Consider the following 23,953-nt stretch of genomic DNA (forward strand, 5'->3'; position numbering starts at 1 on the left):
AGTCAGATCATTTTTAGGAATACCATTTAATTTGATAAAACTCCGTTTCTCAAGCAGAATAAGATTCAATATATCTAATCGAGTACACAGTAATAAATCATTACATTAGGAAGAATAAGCAACTTTCTCACAGACTCAGACAAAACCTATTAGCTGTTACCCGATAACAGACTTGAAGTTTGATTGGTTTTCCTTCGTAGAGTAACAGCTTAATATACGGCAACTAAACCTATTTAGTTTCACTCGTTAATCATTGTTTTAGGGTTCATTTGTCTTATTCGTTTTAGTTTTGGTAGCCGAACGTATCTTGTGAGCTGATTAAATTACAAATGTAAAAACGCTATGAACATTTATTTCATTCGTATTTAGAACAAAATGTTTTGAATCCTAACGATTAGGCTCCGAAAGTGTCTTTCAGTTTAATTTAGACGGTGATTATGTTTGCAATCTCGCTTTATATAGTTCTCATTATTGTCCATAATAGCTACCTCTTAATATAATCAAAGTTTTTTTGTTTGTTAAGAAAGTACATGAGGCTCGTTCGTGGCTTCTATATTTTATTTACTCATTTTATTTTAATCGCTTTTTTTCAATCATAAAACTTGCTTCAGTCGAAAATGAAAAATTACTACGTAGTATAAAACAAAGTCGCTTTCTCTGTCCCTACATCTGTCTGTCACTATGTATGCTTAAATCTTTAAAACTACGCAACGGATTTTGATGCGGTTTTTTTTAAAAGATAGAGCGATGGAAGAGGAAGGTTTATATGCATAATAACATCCATTAAATAATGGAGAAATCAATAATAAATTACAGTTTCCGAAGCGAAGCGAGGGCGGGTCGCTAGTTCGAAATAAATTAAAAACGACGCCGAAAATGAAATATGCTTCGAAGGGAGTAGCAGTAAAAAGGGCAATCAGAAGGGGAAAGGCAATCAACCGATCGCCGACGGCAAATTCCTTCGGATGCGACATGTCGCGTGTAACGTGTTTACCGACGTTAAGCTGCTGATTGGATGATGCGGTCTTCGAAATCGTATTTCGCCCTTCGTATTTTTGCTAGCGAGTACCTAATGGATAAATGTTTCCAGGTTATTTTTTATATTACATGTGTTTAATTTTCAACCGTTGATTCGTTGTCTAATTATTTAATAAATACTGTAGTAGTATTGAATATATATAAAGAAACATATAACAACATATATAAACATATAAACATATATAAACAAACCTACCCCTAGAGCTGAGCCGTTGTCGCCGTTGTCTAAGAATAAGCCTTGCGTACTTATATTGAGCGACGTGACTAAAGCGGCGTTAAAGTGCCGCAGGTACCAATCTTTATGTATTTTATGTGTAATAATAATTAAGCATGTAAAAATTATAATTTGTGAATTATTAACAGTAAGGCTTGTTGTAAATCCGCACGAGTTGGTACCACCACCATCTCTGTTTCCAAGGAGTCATTGATTCCGGTGTCCGGTCATTTTATTCTACGTTTTTTTTTTATTATATTATATATTTTACTAAATAAATAGACGCTCTATGTTGTAAATGCTCTGCAAAAATTGAAATGTTGTCTTGTGAAAAAAGCCTTTGTGGGCTTGCAGTAGTGGTAAACTATTGTGGTAAAATGTTTCAACTCCATACAAACTTGAATAATTTTTTACGCTCTCAAGAACGTTTAAAAACTCGCACTAATCACATTGATGTTCGTAAGTATCAGTAAACGGTGGAAAGGTGACTCACTAGGACGCCTTATGAGCCCGCACGGTAGCTACCAAACCTTGCCTGCTGTGAAGCAGTAATGCGTGTTGGTTTAAATGGTTAGGTAATCGTTATACTGTAAAATTGATATCTCAAGGTAGGGAGCGGCATTAACGTTGTTGATGTTTTCTTCATACCTGATGCTCAGGTAAACACTTATAACAAGGTGGGCCGTTAGTATTTCCACACATATAAGCAATAAAATGAATAAAAAAGTATATTTTTTTAACACAGCACATGGATTAAATTTTTTTAAATCTAAATGTGACAATACAAATCGCAGTTTGAGATAGAAAGCTCAAAAAACGCAATATTTTATAAACTCACCGTACTGGTGACATAAGTTCAGTGGACTGGATTATTTCCTGAAACACAAAATGCTTTGTATGTTTTTTTTTAAACTAAAAACTAGAGAATTCCTACCATGATTCAAAGTGACTGTCGCTAAATGTTTGAAATATACTAGTATTGTTGAGCCACCGTTTGAACCAACTGTTCAAATGACTCGCACACCATCTGTCATACGTTGACAGTATTATGACAAAAATCTTCTTTGCAGTACCAACCATCCACATTTAAACAAGCAAGAATAGTGGATTAGAAATTTTCGAAGATCAGTTTTGATGCACCATAATTTAAAGCAATTGCTATACGAAAATTATTATATTAAAAACATCGTTGCCAAGTCCTAAAAATACGTAATATCCTTCGCATGGTTGACGAGACAATGACGTTAACGGGACAATGACGATACCGAAAAAGTTCTTGACTTAACTATTACGATAATGATAACTTAATTATAACGCCAAAGTTCTGACGCCTAATGAAAGTTACACACACTCCTACGTGTAAGAATTAGTGAAGTGAAATTTAAAAATGCACGCATAATTGAACAAAAAAAGTGCGTGCGTACAAAGTGCACCTGTCAGAAGTGAAACTTTTTTGGCGAACTAATGTATAAGTCTTGCTTATATTTATACAAATCTAAAACTTTAGATTTCAGAGACTTAGAGGAAGGGAAAAAGGAAGATATGTTCCCGCCAAAAGTCTGTCAAATGTCAATCTCAAGCCTCAGTGTTGACGGTCACATTATGTTTAGATTTCTAAATTGTAAATGACTAATATTTTGCCAATTGAATTGACTAATTTAATTTCATGCTATTTGATTAATGTTCCAAATTCTTTTCATTACATTTCAATTCCTATTAACATTTTTCACAAAAAAATTATAAAATATTAGGCTGTATGGTATGATACATTTGCCTTTCCAGTTGGAAAAATACAACAATTACTACTACTGACATTTGACAAGTACTTAATTTCAATAGTAGCTTGATGTCACTTCCGTTGCATACCTGCGTGACGTTCTGTAAAAATTTTACCCTCATGCGCCTAAAGAAGTTTCACTTCAAAAATTCTGTCCTTCCCAATCGAGGAAAATTATTTCATTTTTAAATCTCACTCAAATTCTTGTGTGTATGTTAACAAAATTGTTATTCTCAATAGTCAGGGCGTATTCACCTAAAGTAGTTTCATAACGTAAGTAGCTCGAAATTAGCTGGAATTGCACGGCTACTCGAATCGCCCTAAGCGTTCTTAGTAGTGAATCTCAAAGTTTCCGTTGCGCGCAACCACTGCTAATTTACGATATTGGGATGTACATCTTTATCTTACAAAACGTAACGGCATGAAACAATAAAAGGACTATAAAATTAAAGGAAATAAAATAATAAAAACCTTTTTTCGGTTTGTCATGTTGTGTTTTTGTCTGTAACGGAATCTTTGAACTTCATTTTCGCCGTCTTCCGGAAGTCCGATTTACTTGAAAACTTGCACAGACATCAAAGACCGACGACAATATAATCATTCGGTTTGAAGGGTTGGGAAGCCGTTGTAACTATACTGAGACCTTAGAACTTTATCTCAAGGTGGGTGGCGCATTTACGTCGTAGATGTCTATGGGCTCCAGTAACCACTTAACACCAGGTGGGCTGTGAGCTCGTCCACCCAATAAAAATAATAACTTTAAAGCTATGCTTCAACATCGTGAGCAATATGATATGAGCAGGATAAGCAAAGGTGAAATTAATTGTCGATTCAAAATCTTAATTCAGTGTTATTTTCAGTTTTTCAATGACAATTTAAAAAAAAAGTTATTCAATCAATGCTGTTCAGATTGAATAGTCGTTAAAAGATACGAGTTAACTACATTTTTAATCCAGAGCCTCGATTTGTGTTAATAAGGGTAGTTCTATAAAATTGGTTGTTTAACGCTAAATTCGTAAACTTACTTCTATGTTACAGAATAATTACAGACAGAATAATTAGCGTGCTGTCACATGTCACAGATGAACTATGAATCTGGTATTAGTTTGCTGATGTGCAAGCAACACCAATAACAGCTAATAGACTCAGCAACATTCGTTAGCAAATACTTCAGGGAAATTACCGTGCTTTGCATATTGGAAAGTAATAACTTCGCTTCGTGTACTTGCAACACAACTATGAGGATCCTAATAGCTTAAATACCATTACACTTTGTATGAACAATGTGTTCGTTTTAATAGCTCTTTGTGAATTTACTGCAATTCCTGCGGAGACAAACGTGAAAACTTCCAAGACAAATCTACTCTTGACTACGACTTGAATCTTAATGTTGTTTGGATACGATCCTAGCGAATGTAATCAAGACTAATTTTAAATTCTACTAAACTAAATCAATTAATTTGTAATGTTCTATTTTAATTAATCGATTATTTAATTAATGTTTAGATACTGTTTGTATTCCTGTTATACGATTTTTTTGAATAATAAAAAAACGATAGAGAAAATTTTACAATTTTACAACAAAAAGATAACGTTCTTTGTTAAATGACAATTTTTTTTTTTTTATTGCTTAACTGGGTAGACGAGCTCACAGCCCACCTGGTGTTAAGTGGTTACTGGAGCCCGTAGACATCCACAACGTAAATGCGCCACCCACCTTGAGATATAAGTTCTAAGGTCTCAGTTTAGTTACAACGGCTGCCCCACCCTTCAAACCAAAACGCATTACTGCTTCACGGCGGAAATAGGCAGGGCGGTGGTACCTACCCGTGCGGGCTCACAATAGGTCCTACCACCAGTAATGACGCAAATTATAATTGTGCGGGTTTGATTTTTATTACACAATGTTATTCCTTCACCGTGGAAGTTAATTGTGAATATTTGTTAAGTATGTATTTCATTAGAAAAATTGGTACCCGCCTGCGAGATTCAAGCATCGTTGCATCGTTAGAAACGAATGAACCGGACGTCTTATCTTTTAGGCCACGACGACTTCAAAAATTCGTGAAATTGAAGTATCCGTGATTTGGTCGGTTTATATGCCGCAAACCAGAAACCATATAGAAACAGAAACATATGTATAGAGAAACCGCGAATGTGGAAAAGATATTCGGTTGGATACCTACATATTGGAATCCTTTTTATCAATGTGTAATCGATGTACTGATTAAATCCACGAATAAAGAAATGATTAGCAGGGAACATAAGAATTGGGTCGCATTTTTGAATCCGCAATCTTTTAGTATAATTTCCAAGTTAATGCACAGAGAGCTCACGAGCTCATCACACGGGCCGAACGTCTTTCCGATTTGCACTGCAAAAGAATCATGCTTTTCCATTTGAAGACTAGAAGGATATCCATTTTCGCAATGCGCTTAAGACTTCGATTTCATGTCCCAATGAGGAAGGTAGTATTCACGTTTTAATTGGTAATCCAGTAAACCTTAAGCACAATGCGGGTTTTGATCTCATCTGCATAAATGAATCTATAAAAGTTTGGTACAGAGCCAATGAAAATACATATTTATTTTATGGAAAAAATAATGAACCGTTTAAATCGTCGATGATCAAAATCTTACGAGTGAGAGTTACGGGGTGTGCGGAATGAGTCTCTGAGGAACTAATAGAGATGGTATGCTCTAGACAAAAAATTCAAATTTTTAGGGAGCGACTTGGCTGTCAGTTTTGTGCTCTTCTGCCTAGAAAGGCAGTAAAAAAATATTAAAATAAAACACCAAGGACGACCTTTATCCACGAAAACTGCACAGTATTCCAGAAATCGGAAATAACGAAATAAAAATGAAGCGAAATTTACCAATACAAGTAGTTTTAATCATAGTTTTCAAATATCACCAGATTCACAAACGATTAAACACAATTAAAATTTAGTTTATAACGTATTTAATATGTTACAGGTTAGTTAAAGCTTAGTTTGAAGTAGGTAGTATCTGAATGTACAAATACTTATACAGACAATACGTAATACGTATACATACAAATACGTATACAGACGGAATCTATTCGTTTTCAACAGCCAATAAACGTTTTAATTTGACTTTAGGTCGATTTAGCCTTTAAAGTCTCAATATGTAAATCAAATATGGAATGTGCCGTCGGCTAATCCGTCTCGTACGAAATGCAAATAATAAAGTTGCACTCGATCGTACCGTATGAGTTTACGACGTGGAATGGGAATGTAAATTGAATATAAATATTTTATTACGACTAATGGTCCGCCATTAGATTGAACCATCAGTCGTAATAAAATGAATGTTGGATGTGTTTATGAAATGATTATTAAATTTTGTGCCAAAAAAATTTTTTATTTTCTTTAACATGAATGATATAGAAAAATAAACTGTAAAGCTTCTTCATTTTCAAGCTTTTACTGGTGGTAGGACCACTTGTGAGTCCGCGCGGGTAGGTACCACCGCCCTGCCTATTTCTGCCGTGAAGCAGTAATGTGTTTCGGTTTGATGGGTGGGGCAGCCGTTGTAACTATACTGAGACTTTAGAACTTGTATCTCAAGGTGGGTGGCGCGTCTACGTTGTAGATGTCTATGGGCTCCAATAACCACTTAACACCAGGTGGGCTGTGAGCTCGTCCACCCATCTAGGCAATAAAAAAAAATCTCATATCGAAAAAAAATATAAAAAAATAAACATGACTAACCCATAAATCAAAATAATACGTACCAAAGATCTGCGCATACTCTCAGTTAACCATTGGGAAATTATGTTATTGGAACTCAAGAAACACCTTCCGTCGTTGAGTTAGTTTATTATTATTATTTATTATTATTAGCACTGACCCCAACTTAATAAAACCTGATTAATATGTTCTGATTTTCTTAGTCATAACTTGGTGTCAGCTATTCACTAACACGTCGCTTCTGTTTAAAAGTCCATTAAAATTTCCTATTAAATATTGTTCAAACCCTCGATTCTAAAATATTATTTCACATCTAACCCAACCAATAAAGCTGAAAAGTCTTTTTGTTTAAGCGGTTGTTATAAGGCGTGGTAGGTAGGTTTATACGTTATAGCCGCGGGGGCTTACAATCGACTTCGTTTACTGAGAATTATTATATCAGTCAGTTTCATCCGCAGACGGCCGAGGGGCACGAAATCTGTCTACGGCTTGTAAAGCTTTTATTGCAGACTCCCAACACAGATCCTCCACTTTGAATGTTTTATATTTGATGTACCTTTTATGTTCATTTTAAGTTATAAAAAGGGTTTTAATTTACATTAATTTAGTTGATTTCCTAACGCATACTTAGTGAATGTTTAATAAGCTCTTGTGAGTTGTGCATTTGCAATCTAGTCACGCGGACAATTTTGTGCTTGTACTTCAATTTGTATATGAAAGACATCAATTAACTAAAACATTATTGGCAAGAGAGCAGCTTGGCTACATCTCTGGCATTGTCAATCTTAGTGACCACTCACAATTTGGGGCGTGAGGTAGGATGAACAGTCTTCTGTCTTCAAAAGAAATGAAAAACCTAATATTTAGTGTCATCGTCAAACAAAAATCACACTAACAGAATCACAGAAACTCTACAGAAAAAACCTACCCTTGACGATCTGCTCCAAAAAAAAAATCGTATTAATTGTGTTACATTCCAATATACTCGTATTCCACGTTTTTTTTTTTAAGGGTTTTTGATACGCTGAAACTGAAGAGATATTTGATGGAAAAAATTACAATCAAAATGCGAGTACTAGCATTCTGATTGTAATTTCGATTAACATTTAAATGACGACTAATTTGGCTAAAATATGTTTTTTTAAATCATTGTTTTTACAACTGATTTCTATTCGAATTTCTTTAGACATTTGAAGGTGTACGTACACATCTGCATCTTAGTTTCTGGGTTCTCACCTAAATAGTTTAAGACTATATCACCGATGCCTTATTTACAGAACAAGGGATAACCGAATCTTACTAAATTATGTTGAGTGAGAGTACTGTTGACAATTATTATCACTTCTTCTATGTCCCTTTTTGTAGAATCGTTTCTTTTTTGTACATTTCGGACACTTTTCTGTGAACCATTCTAATGAAGCAAAGATTACAAGTGTATTGTATAACTAAATTTTTCTTCGATCTATCGAATTTAAATTTATGTGTTATATTATTAGTATTAAACAGAGTTAAAAATAGGATGATCGAGAACACAGCGAACAGACAAGACATAAAGCGTTCAGCGAAGCGATGAAAGAAGCTTTCACCGCATTGTTCCTTCCGCGGCCGCCGGGTTAATGTACCACACCATAACTACGGAAACTCGAATATTTTTCTCATAATACCCTCGAAAAATAATGGGTAGTTCTATAAAAGTTCTATAAAAATTATTGCTCGCCGCTTATTTCACAGTTTATTGTTGGTTTAATCTAATCCGTCCTAGTAAAGACACGTCGAGTTGAGAATAACATAGTAATGATCTAATCGTTATAATTTATTGAAAATGATTCAATAGTCTCATAAAATATACTTTACAAAAAGCTATTATAATAATACCTTTAGAAGATTTTCAATGGGATAGGGAATTTAAGTTAGACATATGATAATTATCGTGCTGCTTAGAACGGAACTTTCAGCGTTGCGGCTATAATCCCCGCATTGTCTAAACCGTTTACTGATGACGATGCAACAAAAGACCTTCTTCTAAATTATATTGTTTCTCAAAACAGTTTCACTTTACATTGATGGCCACGCCATAAAACGATTAAAGAGTCTATTGTACCTGTTTTTGCTAATTCTTTTTTGAATTATAACATTCTATATCAAAAACACTTGTAGTTACGCTATAAAGGTTTAATATTGTTTTTATCAAATAGGTATTATTTTACTTTATTACTTTTAATGATTCTGGGACAGCTGAAACAACAACAAGGCTAATCATTAAATTAAATCAATTTCTATTTTTCCCTTCACTAAAAGCAATTATAAATAATCAGAAAAGAATTTCTTTTATAAATGAAAGGTCGCTGTGATATAGAAAAATGATCTATTTTAATTGGAAATCTTGTCACAAGTATGCTGTTACGGACAAGTGATTTAAAACAGAACGAATATCGTTTTTAATCATGGAGTTGAAAATTAGTTCTCTTTGAGTACTGCTCTTTTTTTTTCCTGTGCCAGCACAAAGAGGGCCGGATAAAATTGAAACAATCTCATAACAAAAAGAAAAGAAGGTATTAACAAAGACCGCTGAAACAACTTGATATAATTTTTTAGCGTAATGACGTACTTACAGTACTTTTTTTTTTTTATTGCTTAGATGCGTAGACGAGCTCACAGCCCACCTGATATTAAGTGGTTACTGGAGCCCATAGACATCTACAACGTAAATGCGCCACCCACCTTGAGATATAAGTTCTAAGGTCTCAGTATAGTTACAACGGCTGACCCACCCTTCAAACCGAAACGCATTACTGCTTCACGGCAGAAATAGGCGGGGCGGTGGTACCTACCCGTGCGGACTCGCAAGAGGTCCTACCACCAAGTAAAAGTACGAAAATACTTTGCGATTAAATTTTATCGTTTCGATTCGATATCGACCAGAAGAACATACTGATTATCTGTTGATGAGAGCGGTCACCCTGGAACACAGCCAAGATCGTGGTTACTGCTGAGGACTCTTTTCAAACTCAATTCGAAAAACGACGCGCCTTAGCGCTCACATTTTACATTACATTTTAGTGTTATCTCATTCCAGGAAAAAATAATTTTTGGAAATTGTCTAACAAGGCAGAGCTTCCAGATAAGAGGGATGAACTCTGTTTCATGGTAAAGTGAAGATCACGAATGATCTCAATATTTGGTACCTGATTACCACTTCGACCACAATGCAATTATGTGTTCGGTTTTGAGGGTAGGATAAACATTCCAGGTAAGCTGATAATACGACCTATGTGCTTAGTGCGAGTTTTTTTTTAACCTTCTCGTAGGCGTATGGCGTGAGGCGTCTACTCAAATTAGATGCAGTTGGAACAGCGCCTCTAGTGGCAAACATAGGCAAATGTTCCAACTCCATTCAAATTTGAGTTAACTTTTACGCTATCGAGAACGTTAAAAAACTCGCACTAAGCACATTGTTGCTTAAACGCTGTGAGCTCCAAAAGCTTCACCAGGAGGTCGCTTGATTCGCAATCTATCCCCCTCCAGGTTGGCGTGTCTGTTGATCGTTTTTGCATCGAAAACCATAATAAACATTCTTAAAATTTTATTTACTCAAATTTAAATCGCCTGCAGTTACAATTTTTTTACAATTGCTTTTTTTATTTTGAAAACGTGTTTTATATTTTTCATATGAAACATCAAATAACGCTGAATTTTCATCGTTATTTGACGTACGACAGTATGAGTGTTCTTCCCGAAGTCAGAGAGCCATCAAACGCAGACTTGATACTTGATAAGTGTTCTTCGCAGTAGGCGATGAAGCTTCTTTGTTATTACATTGTCTATGGCTCTTATTAGATTATTTGAAAAATGTTTCTAAGCATTCGACGAATATTATTTCATTGATAAAAATAAAAATATTTAAATAATCGACGTTCTCTTAATAGGCAATTTAGATGGGAGCGTTCCTAAGTCTTCTTTTATTTGAATTAAATCACACAAGGGGCACTAAAATAAGGAAGTTAATTTTTTGAAGACAAAGTCCTATTAAATCTTCGGATTTGTTATTCTGAAAAGTTATATCTAATAGACGATGAAAATATAATATCATAATATAAAACTTGGGGCTGTATACTCACCTCTTATTCCAAGTCATTTTACGCAATCAGCACATACATTTCAGCACAGAATAATATTTTAGGCCTTAAACAGAATGGAAATAAGGGTAAGTATACGCCACCAGCACGTGTTGTCACTTTTTCTTTTATACGGCAACACGCTAGTCCACGCTAAAGTCCATAAAAAATAGTTCCTACATACTTACCTACATACATACCTACATACTGTAGTCAAATGTAAATAAACTACATTAAAAAATGTTGTGAATTTTCTTAAAAAATGCGAAGAAACTTTTTCCCCAACCTATTATAATAAAACTCTCAAGGTTCGAAAGACACTTAGGGCCTTTTACTGATGAAAGTAAAAATAATAATATATTTGAATTATTGTTTATTATTCAGAAATTCATAATATAATCATATTTAGTATAGTGGTTTTAATTGACACTATCCATATGTGAGCATTCTAATGCAGTACATTACGATCAAATTAATAAATTCAATGTTTATATGCATCATGAAGCTGCTGCTTCATTAGACATACATAATAAAAGAATTCATATAAGTAATGTGTTTTAAAACGTAATTTATTCAATGACAGATTTTTAAATTGCTTCTATAATCTGCCTTGCCTAAGTAAGTACCCAATATTTAAAAAAAAAATTGCCAAATTAATGTTTCCAAGTAATATGCGGGTTCGTTGCATTGATTAAAATATTTACAAATATAGTTATCGTCATCCAAAGTATCGCTTTGTTTTAAATAACATTTTCTTACCGTAAAAGTTGTACTTTAACGTAGTAAATAATATTTAAACAAATTATTCATAAATTACATAAACATTCTACTTTTATTTTTACTTCAAAATACAGTGTATGTAGTATTAAGTAAAAGGTGACAATAATTTTTCGAAAAATTTATAATAATGAAACTATTAGCATGTCTAAATCGGAAAATATTTCGAATACAGTACTAATATTTATATCCTATTCCTTGGAAAAAAACGTATCTTATCCTATATTCTTGAACACGTAACACCAATTTAGTATCCAACATTCTTGCATGATAAATAAAACATCTATATTTACAATGCTACGTTTGGCACGTGGGTTTTGTGTATCACATAACCAACACTTAAATAAAACAAATAAAATGAACGTGATGTGGGACAAAAGTTATCTTATTATACTTCGAAATAAAATACATTAATGATTGAGTATTAAAGTAATTCAAATAAACAATAATGACGAGAGAGAAAAATTTGAACTGACATAGTCCAAGTGATAATAAACTTAATAGGTTCTACAAAAATGTCCCCTTGTAGATTCCCATTTGTTCCCAAAAGATTGAAGCTAAATGAATTTTGTTTTCAATTTTATTATTATATGAATTTTATCTCTGAAGATTGCACACATTACTTCTACAGTACCATATTTATAACTAACAGCAAAATAGAACAGGAGACTTTAGGTAAAGACGCAGCGTTGCTTTCATTCGCGGGTAGGAAGGAACTAGGTGCTGCAGGTACGGAAGATGCATGGTTGCGTGATCTAGGTTCTTCATATGAACCACTTCCTTCACTTTCGTCTTCCTCATCGTCAGATGGAACTGACGGATTTTGCTTGAGTGCAATAGGATGAGGCATAACTTCCGGATGTTTTGAAACATTTTCGATCACCAAAGTAGTACTTGTAATTGAAAACGTGGTATGCTGTGAACTATTCCTCATTGGCAATTCAGTAGCTTCTTCCGGTTCACTCGTTATCTCTTTATAAAGACTAAAGTCAGTCGAGTTAGCAAATATCGACCTTTTGAAGAAAGTTTCCGTAAGATTCTCGCTGTCGTTGTACTTAGATGAAAAATTGAGTAGTTCAGTCTGTAGTTTCGATGCAAATGGAAGGTTGCAAAATTTCTCCAAGCATGTACAGGTTAGCTCAAGTGTAGTTCCAGTGGAATATACTAACGAGCACGATGTGTTATTAGCTGCTGAACAGGTTAATGAAGACGCAAATCCTGTGGAAAAGAAAAACAAATTGCATAATAATCAATAAAAACATTCTACCACCCGATAGACAAAAACAATTTAGAGTTCTCTATTTATTGTACCGTTTCTTCCATGAGAAATGCTCCGGAGAACTATTGAGATGATCTGTCATCTCCTTTTCATGATGATACCACCCACCACCGGAACAGAATTCACTCCTGTCACTTAGAATCGATTCGTTCATCGGCAGGGAATTAAGTCATTGACAGTGTCTATGTCTATGAGTGACGATAAACATTTACTGGTTGTGCCTATTATGTATTAGCGCATTTTTCTATTATGGCATCAACACGCAATAATCAAACCGGGTTACAGAACAATACGTTTTAAGTCATCGAAATTTATTTGCTCATTCAACCAAAAATTGTTATTGAAGATAAATATTTGAACCAGCAAAATAATTATTTATCTAATACTATCGCATTTGTAATTATTGCAATCTTTAAAAAGTAAAAAAATGTTTTCTTCTTTTAAAACTTCAAAATTGTAATATTAGAAGATATACATATTTGTATATCACATTGACCTTAAAACACGTAGGGTACTTAATCGAGTTTTATCTATAGTGCATTTTCAGACTTCACTATTAAAATGAACAATTTATATTGTAATCATAAATCGACTGTGCAATTAATTACTGTGCGAATTTCTTCCACGAATGTAATTAATTCTTGAAAGAAGATCATTTGTCACACTTTTAACTGAACTGATAGAGCATTTGGTTGGCTTTTCATAATTGGTAGTAAGGTTCTAGAGAAAGAACGTATCGAGGAGTTTGCCCCGCTGATGATGATGATGGTCGTAATTACGAGATTTTGAAATCCCGCATGGATAAGAATCATATGCTGCGTATTTCTGCTGGGTAGTAGTCATGCGTTTCAGTTTGAAGTGTGGGACAGTCGTTATTTTTTATTGCTTTGATGGTTGGATGAGCTCACAGACCACCTTTTTTTTTTTTTTTTTTTAACGCTGGGGAATCCATTTACGGATACCCAGTGTCCGGGGGGTAACGAACCGGGTTATGTCGGACTCCGGCGCCTCCTGAGAGGAAGAGGGGACGAGAAGGTCCTCCACCTCCCCGAATTCCTCGCAAGAGACTACGCCTTGAAAAAGGCGCGCGAAGCACTTGCCCCGCAGAACGACTACCGACTAAACCCCATCGAGTTCCACCACACCGGCTACACCAGACCTACGGTACCGCAGTGCGCGCCGAAAGCTCACAGACCACCTGGTGTTAAGTGGTTACTGGAGCCCATAGACATCTACAACGTAAGTGCGCCACCCATCTTGAGATATAAGTTCTAAGTTCTCAAGTATAGTTACACCGGCTGTCCCACCCTTCAAACTGAAACGCATTACAGAAATAGGCAGGGTGGTGGTACCTACCCGTGCGGACTCACAAAAGGTCCTACCACCAGTATGAACAGATATGATTGAAGAACAGATTGAGACTTCAATCCCATATCTTAAGTCGGTCCATTCATTAAACACCAAATGAACAATGAACTCTTCCTACACATTTCGAGAAAATAGAAAATGTATATGCAAATAAATTTGTAGTAAAAAAGTAAACTAACGTGGTCCCGTAGCGATGGTCCCACAATGCGGCCGGTCGTTCGGGCATACGATGTTTGTCCAATCAGTGTGTAGCTCGCAGCTCGTTGTGTTGCTCGCGGTACATTGATGACATTGCTGGGGCTTCATTCCTGTTACCGAAGTAAATTGTTTTTATTCAGCATGAAATTGAAATCGTCTATTTTCAAACGGACTTCAAAAAAGAAGGAGGTTCTCAATTCGATCGTAGAATGGGCGATCGTAGAATGCTCCTTCAGCTCAAGGGAAAAATTTACAAAACGATCATTAGACCTGTCGTGCTGTATGGATCTGTGTGTTGGGCGACGAAAGTAAAGCATGAAAGAGGAGTGCATGCGGCAGAGATGCGAATGTTGAGATGGATGTGTGGAGTGACAAGAATGGACAAGATAAAGAATGAGTATATCAAAGGAAGTGTGAAAGTAGCCCCGGTAAGCAACAAATTAAAGAGCGGACGGTTAACATGTGCGTAGAGAGAAGATAGATGTGACTAGGAGATGAATGGAAATGGTAGTGCAAGGTAGAGAGGGAAGAGGTAGACTGAAGAAGACATGGATGGAGTGTGTGAATGACGATATGAGAGAGAGAAGAGTGAGTGTTGAATGACGGCTGATAGAAGAGAATGGAAGAGAAAAATTAGCTGTGCCGACCCCACCTAGTGGGATAAGGTGGAGAAAAAGAAGAGTTCTCAATTCGACTATATTTTTTATGTGCGCTACCTCAGTACTGTTTTCTAGGCGAACCAATTTTGAACATTCTTTTCTTAATTGAAAGCTTGTGCTTCATCAAGACGTGACCAGTAGTTTTGGAGTTATTCTTAATTAATACTTAGTTGACTCCGAATACATTGATGATATTCTTATTTTATTTTGTTCAAGCTGGTTTCCTTTTTTGGTTAAAACTTTGTAATATTACTGTTAAGGCATATTTTAGGATTTTTTAAAATTTTTTTGTCAACTTTAGTAGCAGTAAGTAATTACTAGTGATGGCGTTAATAGCCCGTACAGGAAAGCGACGTAATCTGGCACGGAGCTAAACAAAAAATGTCTTCGGTTTGACAGATATACCCGTTGCTATAGCAACCATTATACTTTATATCTCAAGGAAGATGGCGACATTCTGGTAGCGAGATCTTTAGCCGATTAAAAGATTTAACAGCAGCGGGTAAGGAATATATGTACACAAGAACATTAAGTTGCCAGTGTAACATACATACCCGTGTAACTCGTATTGATCGGTAAGGTGAGTAAACACGGTTAATTACTTCTGTTCTTCGCTATTTCGGGTCTTGTAATTGGGATTCGAGTGTTACACGTGTGGCTTGTAATAATAATTCGCGTTGAACTCGAAGTCTAAATTTGTTTACTTCGTCAAATTTTACTTATGTATTTTATTAATGATCAGTTACAACACTATTGTAAATGTGAAAATGATTTTCAATGTTTATACTTTTAACTAAATAGGAGTAGTAGCAACGGTTTGACAACATTAATTATAAATTACACATTAATGTATGTACAAAAAAATGTGTAAAACAATCATAGCTACAAAACCGATCTAAACTCATTTATGAGTTTTCTACAAATAAATCACGAGCAGATAAAATAAAAAGGATAAAAAAGATACAAGAAAGAACTTTTACGTCATTAAAAAAGTAAACTTAAAAAATATTGTAAAATGTATGTGTATGTGTGTATGTGTTGAATTAAATGTTCTTTAATGAATACAAACAAACACATTTACGAGCCGTATCTGATGCGACGTAATATAATACGGAATTATATGTATTCATCAAAATTGTTGGAATTCATTTTGTGTCGGTACAGATGGACGTAATTATGAAACTCGTAATTACGTAAATAGTTAATATAGAATTACTCAAAGCGTAACGGTCCTTTAAAAATATGGCCATCAAAATTGAAACACAGCTAACCCATTTACACATCAAACTGGAATGTATATTTTACGGCAGCAATATACATTATTACGTTCTGTCACTGTTTATCTAAAATAAACACATGGTTTTAATTTTTAAATAAACTTTTTAATTTTATAAGATCGATCAGCACATAGAAAAAATCTTTAGCAGAAATAATCATTGTACGGAACCCATTTGTAATGTTAGCTCAGTATGTGTTCTAATGCTATGTGTTAGTTTCAAGTCAAGTGTAATTGTCTGGAGTCCGTTTTCTCAAGTCGGCAGTCAGAAGTTAGGATTTGTCATAAACAGCCACGCGTCGCAACAAACAAGGGTCTTCTGTCTTGAACCCGACCCTTCTCTAACTTTGAACTCATATACTAACCGAACACGATTCAAGGAACTAACCACGTTTTGTGGTCTTTATCTCACATGTACTATGTTTATGTTGTTGTTGTTGTCCGAGTCGTTTAGTGCGGTGGGGCCCTAAAATTCCTTGGGCCCGCGGTCTGCTCCCAACACCTTGCAGATCGTCAAGTCCCACATACACCGCGCGCACTCGGCCCCCGGCCCCCGGCCCGAAAAAAAAAGGGTACCCTGCTTAACATAGGGCCCTCACACGTTGTCTCCACTTAACCCTGTCTTGCGCTTGCTTCTTGACATCACACCAGGTCATGTTGGCAGTCCTCATCTCACTCTCTACGGTACGTACGTCGCAAAGTATGTATAGGGCATCCAGGTCTTCTCCTGTCAAGCGGTTGCCACTCAAACGCGGTTGATGCTGCGTTGACTCCGCTACGCCGCGCCGTAGCCGTTGCCATTTCCGATGGGCAATGTCTTACGCGATGGGGTTTTGGTCACATTTAGTCCAAAGGTCTTTATTAGAGATAGTGACTGGCCAGAATATGCGCAGTATGTTTTATGTACATATATAAATCATCATAGTGTTTATTTTGTATTGTTTAATATCGTAATAAAATGTTAACTACATTTTCCTGTGCATTAGTAAATAAGTTATGTTGCCTGTAGTGTGTAGTGTGTATTTAGAGATTATAAATTGTTTCTTTCTTGGAACGAATTTCCTTATGGGACGATGCGGAGGGTACCCTAACCGGGATAAACGTCCGTAACGTAAGATTTTTATTAGTAATGCACACAGTGTACGACTTAACTTTGTAATAACGTACAAATTAGTAATGCACACAGTGTACGACTTAACTTTGTAATAACGTACAAAAAATAACGTATTTTTTATCATTAATTGACTACGATCTCAGAGCGTTCGTTTGCGCCATACCTACTAACTCTTATGCAAACAACCGTGAATGAAGTGTACCACAATAAGTTCGCACGTTACCGAATGACCGTGGGTTGTTGCGAAACTCCAGTTTTATTTCTTTATACCTCGAATAGAACTTAAATTAATATTTTTATAATAAGGAACTTCGTTCCTATCCGGTGTCCCACGAAACCACACATCTTTTTTTCAAAATGATCGTTTTGTAACAGTTCCCGTACAATAGTTTTTTTTATTACAGTAATAATAACTCCTCATTGAATACTCAATAAAGATAGGGAACAAGACAACCATGTAATTTACATAGCAATTGTCGCTGAACAAATCTATTTCATTAACGTATAAAAGTTTCACTTTACAAATCCATTTAGCAGCCATCTATTCAAAGCGAAAGTACGGTTAAATTGAGTAATAAAGTAAGCAACTTGAAAAACGTCGTAAAACGTGATAATTTTGTTTTTGAAATCACATTCTGAAGTTTAATAAATTCAGAATTAAGCCGGCTCTTTGATGTGGTTGTGCTCTCGTACACATCACAGGCCGCAGCTGTGTTTAGTTCACCACATATATGTATTTCTAATGGTACAATATTTATTGTAGAAAACATTTCGAATGTTTTGATGTTCAAACATGGTATTTTTAACACGCTTTCATTAGGTTGGTATGTACATATGTATGTTTGTTTGTAAGTATCGGAATCTTTGAACATAATTTTCGGAGACATCAAGACGCCCGAATAACTTGAAAATTTGCATAACCTTCAAAAACCGATGTCAATACAATAATTTATATAACTTCGCTTGAATATTCAGTAACAATAGAATAAAAAGATGTTAATTGTTGTTTCGGTTTGCTATCTAAGATGTTTTTAACTAAAATACAAAATGCTTTTATTGTTACCTCTCCTTATGATATAAGTTGTAGACTTAAAAAACAGTATTTTTAAATGGCTAACTCTCGTATTCGCTCATGGGTGGTTTTTTTTGCTTAGATGGGTGGAAGGGCTCACAGGCCACCTGGTGTTAAGTTGGTCACTGGAGCCCATAGACATCTACAACGTAAATGCCCCACCCACTATAAGGAATAGTACCTATTAAATGTTTCACCATGACCACCAAACAGTTTTTTTTTAAATTAAATAAATAAATATAGACTGCAATCTAAAGTTGAACACCGTAATATGCGTATAAGAGATTATCTTTTGTTATAACCGCATTACGTCTAATTGTGTTCTGTATTAAAACAAAATTTCTCACCGGCATCTATAAAATAACATACACCAAAGAAGGTTAACTTAAAACATCAAACTGTCTCAGATCATTATTTGACAAAGCTAAAAGATTAATTTATGATGAAAAACATTACCAATTTACTACGTTTTTTTTTTTTTTTTATTGCTTAGATGGGTGGACGAGCTGACAGCCCATCTGGTGTTGTGGTACTGGAGCCTATAGACATCTACAACGTAAATGCGCCACCCACCTTGAGATATAAGTTCTAAGGTATCAAGTATAGTTACAACGGCTGCCCCACCCTTCAAGCCGAAACGCATTACTGCTTCACGGCAGAAATAGGCAGGGTGGTGGTACCTACCTGTGCGGACTCTCAAGAGGTCCTACCACCAGTAAACAGCACCACCAGTAAGTACGTGAACAAATAGAAGTTTAATAGTAATATAGATTAGTACTGACCGTGCTGTTGAAGGGCTCCGGTTCTGATGTCCGCGACCACAAATATGATAGCACATACTAACCACATTGTAGAACACATTTGTTTTGCTACCTAAATCCAGCTTAATTTAATGCCTAGTGGCAGCTTAAAATTGATAAAAAGTAAACAAATGAAATTCACCAAAATTTATAACATTATAAAACTAACGGAGTATTAGTATTGACAGATAATAGTATGATGAGTCATTAAACCGTACAAAAAGGTTATTCTATCTGAGATCTATTTTATCATAATTAATTAAGTCTTCCTGTCACCGATCTCAACCTATTTATATACACAAGGAAATATAAAAGTAATTAGATCTTTCCTGGATAATTAGCGAAGGAATAATGTGTAATAAAAATTATATCCGTAATTTGCGTAATTATTGGGGCGTATTTTGTACTATCATACTGCCTATTTATGACTCGACACTGTCATGCGTTCCGGTATCAAATATGCCATACATAATAAGCGTCAGATACATGAAAAATTTCGACCTCAAGTCTTAAGGCGGGTAGCGACATTGTGATGTTTATATGGTACAGTAGTCAAGTAGGTCAGGATTTATTCCGTCAAAACAATGAAATATCAAGATACCGCAATAATAATAATCATTTACGAATTTCAATACGGCCTTGGCTTCCCCGAAATCTTTTATTTTTAGCTTTCATTCCGATTGGGTTTGTTCATTCGAAAGAAATATACATCAAACAGCCAGCCGATCGAATATCGAAGAAAAACGCTCATATGAAAATATAGGGTTGACAATTATTTTTGAGATTGAGATTTCTTATCGAAATCACGATTATTATTTACACATAAGCGGTACGCGTATGTACTCAAAGTATCTCAATTATTTTTATGATGCAAATAGTAAATAATCGGGGCGTAATTAGTCGGAACAATATTATAGTTTTATTCTAGCTTGCACTTTAATCTATACTAATATTATAAAGAGGAAAGATTTGTTTGTTTGTTTGTATTCAATAGGCTCCGAAACTGCTGAACCGATTTGAAAAAATCTTTCACTATTTGGAAGCTACACTATTCTCGAGTGACATAGGCTATAATCTTTTTCGAAAGAAATTAGGGATCCTTACTAAAACTCCAATAATGTAACCCAAGGTGTAAAAAATACCTAAAATTATTGTATATATAATATTAATATTTAATAAAATAAACACATATTTAGAGACTCATAATAAGATTTACGTCCCGTTGAAAATATTAATTTAAAAATAATATTTCAAAAGACATAAAACTGATTTATTAGTAGTCAGCAATTGCCTTTGATGGTGACTACTTACCACTTGGTAGGCCGTTAGCTAATTGATCTACAAAAGCACAAAAAAAAAAGATTTTCGGTATTATCTCATGGATTCCAACTTGCTGATATAAATTTTCTATTAACATTTAACCTAATTAATTTTAAATTAATAATTTAAATAGGTAATAGATAAATTGTTAAAAGAAGTAATAGGTTAATAATTCAGTTGCGTTAAGAGGATGTAACTTAACTTATATTCTTCATTTGTACCTTCAAAGCAAAAACAAATAACAGCTTATTACATTCTGAATAATACATAAACTCTAGCTAATACATAATAATACTCCAAGCTATTCATTTTGTTGTTTACGGTGATGAATTTTGCAGTGGAGTAATGTCGGGAAATATGTTTCATATTTATGCGTGGAATACATTCAGTTAGCAGCAAACATTTCCCTGAATGTAAAATGAAATTATGCGCACGCGAATTTACTTTACTCTGGCCGTATAATATCTACACATATTTTCTGTTTTAGGTACGGTAAAGCATGTCTTACGTTTTTCGAAATCTAAACAATTAGGTAAAAGATGGGATCACGGTGGACCTGATGTTAATTATGGATACGGTAACGCGAATTCTACCTACCTACCTACCTACCCCAAGATTTGAGGTCGAAGCCTCACTTGCATTATGCCAACCGCTGCTGCGGTGTCTCAGTGCTTCGAATTGAAACAGTCAGATGCCTTTCAAAGCGGAGCAGGACTGTTTCGTGACACAAATAGGCAGGATGGTGGTGATGGAATCTATGTGAGCTTATTCGATGTACTTTTTTAAATAATAATCGTTTGCCCTGTATCCTTTATAATAGAAATCAGTAGGTAACTATCTGGTTACGTTTAGCGTTATTCTATTATACGAATAAGAAGAAGAATATAAAAAAGACTGTTTTCTTTTACCGAAGATGCCAAAATTTTAATTCGGGACGAAATGAAATAAATGAAATATTATTTAAATTCACACTTTTTAGGGTAATATGTGCTAATTCTAATAAAATATTGAATATACTCTGAAACGCTAACTTCATTCAAGCACAACTATTTAAAAAATATGTATACAATTATATTTCACGAAAAAATACACTAATTATACTGAATTGCACACACAAAAATTTGATTTCTTTAGTGCACGTGTTGTTAGAACTGAGAGACGTACTACGTCGTAGCACCCGGTGCTACGGCTCGTAGCCAACTGCCGTATCTTGTAGAGACGGGACATCTCCTGCAACGTGACCCCTTCGAATTATAATAATTGAGGAATTGTAATATTCTATGTGCACTAACACAGAAACATCAGAGTAGATTTTGTTTCATTAGGTTCGGCTACTAATACACTTATTGTATAATTAAAACTACTTTTACGGTTTAAATTCGCGTTTTTATTATTTCTGGCCTTTCGAATATTTTACATTGTTCCTTTTTACATTGTCACGGACGACGAAGGTGTCATTCATCAGCATTTGGATACTATGCTAACCGGCGGTTTTTTATCCTCTTAAATTAACGAATATTTTTATCTCTATTACGTGTACAATAAAACAATATTCAAATTGCGACGAAAAACACCTTTACCGGCCGTGGCGACGGAAACAGTGAAGTATGCGAAGCCGAAAAATTCTCGAAAAAAGCGAGATTAAGCCATAAACTTATTTTTAATTATGTCCTACGATTCTCGTAAACAAACGAAAATACTATGTAAGCTACATAATGTTGTTGTAATCATACTCATGATATATTCTACACAGTTGTATAATAACTGACACGTGTAGTTATCATTATCTGACTACCAGCGTTAATGATAATTTATATATATATATATGTATGAAGTGTTTATGTTAATGTTATATGAATACCGTGTTTTTTGTGTGAAATGCCAAACGTTCGTAGAAGGAATACATGGATTACTTAAAGCTAATTGTTTCATTAAATTAACATAAAAGTATTTCTTGTGTAAAATGTAATTAAAATAAATAGTTATATAAATTAAATCTGTAATTAGATTGTTTAAATTTATTTAGAAGAATATGAACGAGTTGAGCATTAGCTTTAAAATGATGTATGAAGATTTTTCAAGTTTTGTTTAGAAAAAAATACATATATTATTTATTTAGTAAATATAAGAGACTACATCAACAACAAACCTCTGTAGTAATGATGCGCGTCATTTATTCGAATGAACTGAACTACAGCTGTTGTTGTTGGCACTCCCGGGTACTTCGGTCTCACAATACGCAGTCTGCGAGAAGTTTGAACAAATGGTTGGGTCAATTATATAGGTCCTATTTTATATATTATCGCGCGATAAACACAACAAAACGTGACGGGATTTCACGGGGAATTCAGTAAAAAAATGTTTGTTGTAGGTATTATGTGATTACAGGTAAAATATTATAAATCATTTGTCCCATCTTTCCGAGAACCTCGGTAAATTGATCGTTTTCTTCTTCGTTAATTGTCACTATCGTCCGTAGATGTCCATGACTTATTTCTTTCGCGCAAGTCATTTATGAATAACAGATAATGGATATTAGAAAATTTTGATGTTGATTTCGGGTATGATAATGTTTTATAGTTTTATTATAGTTTATAGGATTACCACTTTGTAGTGTACCTAAAATGTAAATAATCCAATAAAATAAACTTTAGTTAAGTTAGTTTATTAAATGAAATTATAAGATATCTTATACATTTAAACGAGCAATTCTTGTATATTAATATATATGTATATAATCTGAATCTCGGAAACGGCTCCAACGATTTTCATAAAATTTAGTATACAGGGGATTTCGTGGGCGATAAATCGATCTAGCTACGATTTATTTTCAGAAAATATTGTTTTATTCATGTTTTCAATAATCATCTCTTCCCGACATCTATTAGCGATTAATAATACTATTTTTCTTAATTGAGGGCAACTAACCGCTTTAAAGATACAACAAGATGACGTCATCAAAAAAAAAAACGTCATTATCTAGTAAAACAAAAGGCTTAGAGACAGACAAATAACCAAAACACCATACAAAATGAGATTCTGTTTGTACTTGTATTTCGTATAAGTCGAAAAACTTGTTAATTTACTGAAGCGTTCGCTATTCTCGCTTTCCCAAATAAAAGATACCATAGAACAGATTTTCTCAGATTTCAGATTTCATTCTCAGATTTCAACGTCCCATTGTTTTATATCTATTAACTTTATCGCTCACCATCATATCCGTATGTGTCCGTG

General features: G+C 34.5%; 1 protein-coding gene across 3 annotated transcripts; it reads right to left on the bottom strand.

Annotated features, from left to right (window-relative positions):
- Positions 1 to 12,228: 12,228 nt before the first annotated feature.
- On the bottom strand, positions 12,229 to 21,918 carry LOC114243679 (uncharacterized). 3 transcript variants are annotated; one of them, XM_089728640.1, is made up of 4 exons: positions 21,787 to 21,918; positions 19,382 to 19,505; positions 14,460 to 14,588; positions 12,229 to 12,851 (listed from the first exon to the last, which is right to left on the bottom strand). In XM_089728640.1, exons 2-4 carry the CDS (start codon positions 19,458 to 19,460, stop codon positions 12,259 to 12,261), a joined length of 801 nt encoding a protein of 266 aa, XP_089584766.1. In that variant the 5' UTR covers positions 19,461 to 19,505; positions 21,787 to 21,918; the 3' UTR covers positions 12,229 to 12,258. The 3 variants fall into 3 exon arrangements, with proteins under 3 accessions (XP_089584766.1, XP_028031061.2, XP_089584767.1); XM_028175260.2 differs by having other exon boundaries at positions 21,751 to 21,918; XM_089728641.1 differs by having other exon boundaries at positions 21,835 to 21,912.
- Between the last annotated feature and the right edge of the window lie 2,035 nt (positions 21,919 to 23,953).

The sequence above is a fragment of the Bombyx mandarina genome, chromosome 07, assembly GCF_030267445.1.
Source record: "Bombyx mandarina strain Sakado chromosome 07, ASM3026744v2".
NCBI classification, from domain to species: domain Eukaryota; kingdom Metazoa; phylum Arthropoda; class Insecta; order Lepidoptera; family Bombycidae; genus Bombyx; species Bombyx mandarina.

Coding starts and splice junctions, on each gene's coding strand:
- LOC114243679 (XM_089728640.1), bottom strand. CDS start 19,460: ATGTGTTCTACAATGTGGTTAGTATGTGCTATCATATTTGTGGTCGCG. Junction 14,589..19,381: donor CGGAGCCCTTCAACAGCACG/GTCAGTACTAAT, acceptor CTTCGGTAACAG/GAATGAAGCCCCAGCAATGT. Junction 12,852..14,459: donor GACCATCGCTACGGGACCAC/GTTAGTTTACTT, acceptor TCTTTTCCACAG/GATTTGCGTCTTCATTAACC.